Genomic DNA, 6270 nt, shown 5'->3' on the forward strand with positions numbered 1-6270 from the left:
CCCCGGGAGACCCTGGGCACCCCTGGCCCCTCTAGGTGGTTGCAGGCCAGCTGCATTTCGGAAGCCCGGAGTAGTGGGCAGAGCAGCTCTGGCCCTAGTCCCGGCTCTGGCTGTGTGGCCTCAGCTTCCCCATTCTGTTCACCCAAGTGGTTCGTGAGCTGATGGCCTCTCATCTCTACCTGGGTGGCCATGCTGCTGGGCTGGGCTGGAGGTGGGGGGTGGTGGCCTGAGAAGCCCCCTCTCTGTCAGTCAGTGCCCACCTGTGCTGCCGCATCTCGTACCTGATGGTGTTGTCAGCATCACAGAGGCAAGGCAGGGTGCAGCCTGTGCCGTGCAGGCCTTCCGGGCATAGTCGCTCTTGGCAGTGGGGGCCCTTGTAGCCAGCCGCACACTCGCAGGCCCCCGAGGTGGGGGAGCACTGCCCGCCGTTGTGGCAGTCACAGTGCTGCGAGCACTGGAAGCCGAAGGTCCCGAAGCGGCACTCCTCTTGGCACCTGCAGGGGCAGCAGAGAGGGACACAGCCTGTGGGTGGGGCTGCTTTCCTGCCCTTGTACACCCACCAGCATGCCCCGACCTTGCTTCCAGGCTTGGGCCTCGTCCACTCCCCCCAGTCCTCCTCTCCTCCTCCAGGAAGTATTCCATGATTGGGCTCATCCCAATCCCACTCCTCCTCCATACCAGTCTCCTCAGCGTCTCAACAATGAGTGATCACAATCAGAGTTCATTGCCTTTAAACCCTACGTATTAGGAAGGCCCTGTGGCCTCTCTGAAATCAGCAGTCCCACAGCCGACAGCCGGTGCAGTCTGTGAGTGTCTTTCCTTCTTAACCTGCTGGCCTCCAGTCCATTCTGACTCTGAGTGACCCCGTGGGGTTCCCCACACTGTCACCTTGTGGAAGTACACTGCCACATCCTGCTCCCTCGCAGTGGCTGCTGGGTTCCGGTAGTGGTTGAGCACTTTAACCACCGCACCATCAGCGCTCCTTTGCTTCTCTTTGATCCGTGGCGTGGCGTGGTGTGGTGTGGTGTGGTGTGGTGTGGTGTGGTGTGGTGTGGGATCCGACTCGCAGTGATCTGAAGCACAGCGCAATGAAGCCCGGCCCGGCCCGCAGCACCCTCACACCCCTGCTTTTCCTCTCGGGAGGAATAAGGCGATACATCTTAGAGTTCGTGGCATCTTGGATTTGATGGAATGTGGCACGTTCGTTTCTACTCGATAGCTGGTCTTTGGTCTGGGCAGTCTCCCATGTCACTGGGAACCTTGTCCCCCCTGTCAGTGTGGAATGTCCCCTAAGTAGAAGGCCGGGCAATTCCCTGACCTTGGATTGGAAGGACCACCCAGTCTACAAGTCCCCAGGGCTAAGAGCTCCTGCCTCCCGGGGCCCCACACATGATGACCACCTTTCACCGCTACTGCGCCATTGGTGGTGGTGGGGGGACTAGCCCTCTGAGAGTGCCCCAGCTGCCTCTCCCCGGCTGTTCTTCTAACCCCTATGAGTCTGGAGCTGTTTCCAGAAAATCCCCCTGACCAAACCACTGAGCTGCTTCACTGGGTTTCCAAGGCCCAGTCTGTTTTCCTTCTTCTTCTTCAAGTGCGCCGGTTTTAATGGAAGCTGTGCACGAGACTTACTCTTGCGTTGTCTCGAGGGAATCTTCCTGTTTGCCCTGGTCCTTTCCTGCTAGGCGAGCTTTGGCTTTCTGTTTGAGGATCTGTTTACAGTTTCTGTCCGGTTGGAGCCTCGCAGAACCCCCCTGGCAGGGCGAAGGCCCACATGGGCAGTTGTGCCATTAGCTTGACCTCGCTGCACACATTCAAGGTAGGCGACGTATTTCTTCGTGTAAACCCGCACCCCTTTGCCAATTGGCTGACATTTGTAGTGTCCTCGCACAACCTGGACTTCGGCATCCCCATGGAGGGATGGGCAGGGACCGAACATTGTATTTCTGTCTCAGTTCCCTCGAAAGACGGGAAGACATCATCTTCTCACGAAGGTGGGAAGGTGCTTGCAAGTGCCTTTTCCGGTTTCTCCTCTGGTCCGAAGCCACCAAAGGATGGAAGGTCATTTTGTCGGCTGCTCCTTCTGCAGAGGCCCCCAGAGGGAAAAGGAGTTACAAGCTGCTTCCGGTTGTATTTTATCGGCCATAAATCTCTTTTTTTCCTTTCATGTAGATGAGCAGTTTCACGTGCAGCCAACCAGACGCAGTTTGCTCCAGCGTACCCAGCGTACGGCAGCTCCTCAGGGTGCCCTTGCTCACCCATGTCTGTTCCCGGCCTTGCTTCTCCTGTAAGCTCTGCCCTTGGGGAAATGCTGCCCTTTGGGGCCTAACTGGTTGATCATGCTAACACAGGGTGAGTTCGGGGCCAGACGTGAAGGGTGACTATGAGCCACACTTTGGTTGTTTTGGGGTGGGAAGGGTGTCTCCCCAATCTCTCCCCAGCCAGCGGGCCTCCTTCATGATTTGGACTTTTGTGCCACATTCTCTCTCACTCTTTCCAGGACCTGCCAATAGGTACTGGACCACCTGGTTCTGGTCTCCGAGTGGTGGAGACGATTGTCCAGGGGACTAGATGGTTCTGTGTCTGCGATGTTCCTCGGTCTTCATCCCCCAGATGGAGACGGGATCGTTGGACCTTAGAAGGCTCTTCTCCAGCTTTTCAGACTCCAGGTGCTTCTCACGAACGCAGACGTCCAACATTGTCTTTGTGAATTATGCTGTGCCAATTGACCTTGCGGTGTTCTGTGAAACTTTCATTTTTCAGTGATAATAAAAACTAACTTTTATTGATTTTGTGCTAGGTGCCAAGTCTTGTACCAAGTCATCAGATCTCCCATTTAATCTTTTTTTCTTGCAACTTACATTTCAGACCACCAACGCTATGCTCCACAGTCTAAACTACCGATCCACAACCCACACAGTTCACTCCTCCCTGGCTCCTGGACTTCCTGTCTCCCCAAACTGTAGAACTGTCCGGGAGCACACAGCCTCCTCTTTCTTCTGTAGAGTGGCTGGTGGGTTCAAACTGCTGGCCTTTTGGTTAGCGATCTGGCATCCAACCTCTGGCATCACCAGGTCCCCTCAGAGTTGTTCCCAGGAGATGTAGATCCATGCCACACCATCACGAAGGGGCTCAGTGTGGTGAAGCAGTACTCCAGAGCCAGAGCCAGGCAGCTCCTGCGTGCCGAGCACCATGACCGTGGCCTCTGACCGCCATTCTGTGACCTGTGTCTTGGCACTGCTTCCTGATGCAGGTAATCGAGAACTTACCTCCCAACTCTCTAACATCCCTTGTCTCCTGCAGAGTGGGATGATAATAACAACTAAATCTCATGAACGTATCTGAGGAGTAAATAGGACAATGCATAAAACATTCATAAAGGCATCTGGCACTTCGGATGGGGTCAACCCCAAATTCTGAGACTGCACATCCTTATGGGAGCAGGCAGCCTCGTCTCCCTCCTGGGGTGTGACTGGTGGCTTCGGACTGTTGACCTTGAAGTTAGCAGCCAACGCTTATCCCACAGCCCCACCAGGGCTCCTTTCAGTAAGCAATGCTCGTTATTGTAATGACTGTTGTTAATTCAGTCTTCACAGTTCTTCGAACAAAACTCATCTGATCTTCAGAATTCACACTCTGGCAAAAATAAAGCCGAAAGGGAAACATTCCAGTATGTAACCATCAGAATCTTTAACCTGAGGGATTGTAAGTGCCTTTATTTTTGTAGTTTCCCATTTTCTAGGTTTTCTGTATGTCTTCTAGAATAATCAGAGGGAAAAAGCAAATGAAAGCTGTTTTAAACACATAACCCTGGCTTTTTTCTTAAGTCTTGGAGGGTCCTGGGTTCTCTACAGACGCGGCCGGAAGACCTCGCGTGAGGCGGACTCATGTTGAGGTCACTGGGAGTCTGCATCGGCGCGCGCTCACGTAGTAGGTCTGAGTGTCTGTGATGCGGATGAAGGGCCAGGCTCCACAAGTCAACAGGGGCAGTTAGTGAGTAGGTTGGGGGTAGGGGCGGGAATCAGAGCTGCCCTTGGCAGCTAACCTTGGCCATTTTGGATTGGAGTGTCCCTCTCTCCTTGTCCCTGTCTGCTGCCCCTGGCCCACAATGGCAGGGAGAGGAGGCGAGCAGCTAGTCTGGCCTGGCAGCCCTTCCTTCATGGAAAGCACTGTCAGCTTGCTTCTTAGAGCCACTGTGGCAAATAGATGAATCTGACCGGATGAGGCCCAGCAGGATAATGGTGGCCACACCCCAGGTCCCATCAGGCATCGGGGCTCCCTGCTGCTCAGACCCAGACATCTGCCCCCTGCACCCCCTCTCCCCCAAGAGCAGGTATCCTCAGTACCCTAGTGTTGGAGCTGAGGAGGCTGAGTGACTGTTTCCAGCACACACAGCCCAAGTGTGGAGATGTCCCCAGATGTCTCCTGCAACACTTGCTGTATCTTAACCGCCGCGGCGGGGCGGGGGGATCTGGAGGATGGGGGCAAGGTGGGCCACAGGAAGGAGGCATAGCAGGAGAGGGGGGACAAGGAGTAAAACTGAGTCCAAGAGCAGTAGAAGACCCAGATCATCATGAACTGAATGACCCGTCTCTGTAGCAAGGTCAGCAGTTCGAAACCACCAGCCACTCTGAGGAGGAAAGATGAGGCTTTCTACTCCTGTAAAGAGTTAGAGTCTTAGCAACCCACAGGGGTAGTTCCACCTGTGCTCTAGGGTCATTATGACTTAGAATTGGCTCGAAGGCAGTCAGTGCGGAGAGTTTTTGCGGGGCTGAGGTTGGGGGGCACGCTCAACAGCAATGGGTTACTTATGTAGCTTGCTCTGTCTCAGAACGGGTTTCCCAGAAGCGACTGGGTTATCTGGCTTCTGATGTCTGAGATGCTGGGAGAAAACCAGACCAGGTATGGTTCCTCAGGAGACCCTGCCCGGTTCTTCTCTTTCCCGGGGACGCCCCTGCACCCTCTCACCCCACTGAGCCGAGGGGCACTGCTCACTCAGCACCCCGCCGCACTTATGGGGACCGATTCCGTCACCACAGAGAAAGAATCTGGAAGTGAAATATCGACAGCCCAATCCATTTACATAATCAGCCCTCCCCTCCTTTTTTGGCCTCCTCACAATTTAAACAACTTATTTATTTAGAGATCAAGCAATGACTGCTAATGAATTTTACACAAAGCACGCTAATAAGGGGCCTCAGGAACAGAAGGGTAATCACAGTAGGAATTAGCTTTCGCCTTAAACACCCTGCCTTTGCAACATATCAATCTAAAGTGTCCGATATTGCCACTAACAACCAGAGACATTGCTCAATTAAATGACAAAATGAGCTGCAGAGCCCTCGTTCCGCTGCGTGTTTCATTTACACTGGCTTCTGCCTATCCGGGGAGGCCTGCATTATTACGCCGCTCAGCTTTAATATGTTTGGCGAGGATTTGGGGCGGATGACTGCAGCTGTCACCTTCAAAATTAATGGAGGCGGTTTTACGAAAAAATTCAACGCCAGGCCGCCCGCCCGTCAGGTATAAACCCGAACAAAGCCACCCGCCCTCCTGTTGTTCTCTCCTGCGGGGCCGGAGGCTTTTGGGGTCTCTCTTCTGCCAAGGCCTCTTGGCAGGGCTCCAGCCCAAAGAAGGATTTGGAGTTGCATCTCCACTTGGGACCACTTGGTGGTGAGAACCACAAGTGGATGGGTGAGGCCGGTTGAGGCCGGGCAACTGGAGCCCAGGGCCTGCTCACCTCCCACAAGAGCCGTGCTCTGCAGCTTCTGCGAGAGGGAGCCAAACTTCGCTGTCCCAACTGCCTCAGAGGCCATCCGGGGCCCTGCCTCTAAAGAAGGGGTTCCACTTTAGGGGGACTGTTGAGGATGTTGTTGTTCGGTGCAGAATGAAACCCTGCCCGGTCCTGCGCCAACTCACCATTGTTCTACGTCTGAACCCATTGCTGGAGCCGCTCTGTCCACCCTTCTCACAGAGGGCCGTCCTCTTCGTCCCGTCCCTCCACTTTACCCAGTGCGAGAGTTAAGGGTTATTGTGCCAACCTGGCCAATGAACACAGGTGGGATTCATCGAAGGGTAGTTTAATTGAAGGGCAGAGAGATAAATGGCTCAGAGAGCCTCACCTGTCTTGTCTCCTGCTCTCTGATGGTCGGACTAGTCACGGCTGCCTTAGCCAGTTCTTTGACTCAGCTGGCAAAGCTCACTTCCTGAGGAGAAGCCACATGGACCTACCCCCATGCAGCCCCGGGTGCTGGAGCAGCCGCGTGGAGACCC

At 54.5% G+C, this 6270-nt stretch overlaps 1 protein-coding gene across 1 annotated transcript in view; it reads right to left on the reverse strand.

Annotated features, from left to right (window-relative positions):
- Nucleotides 1-6270, reverse strand: part of MEGF11 (multiple EGF like domains 11) — an 88188-nt gene that overhangs the window by 63812 nt on the left and 18106 nt on the right. The window contains exons 4-6 of the mRNA XM_045285656.1: nucleotides 5738-5825; nucleotides 881-1073; nucleotides 282-494 (exon numbers count right to left, since the gene is read on the reverse strand). Coding sequence (XP_045141591.1) covers nucleotides 282-494; nucleotides 881-1073; nucleotides 5738-5825 — 494 coding nt within the window. The remainder of the gene's footprint in view (nucleotides 1-281; nucleotides 495-880; nucleotides 1074-5737; nucleotides 5826-6270) is intronic.

This window comes from Echinops telfairi, unplaced genomic scaffold (assembly GCF_000313985.2).
Source record: "Echinops telfairi isolate 266 unplaced genomic scaffold, ASM31398v2 ScPeMD7_7475;HRSCAF=8513, whole genome shotgun sequence".
Lineage (NCBI taxonomy): Eukaryota > Metazoa > Chordata > Mammalia > Afrosoricida > Tenrecidae > Echinops > Echinops telfairi.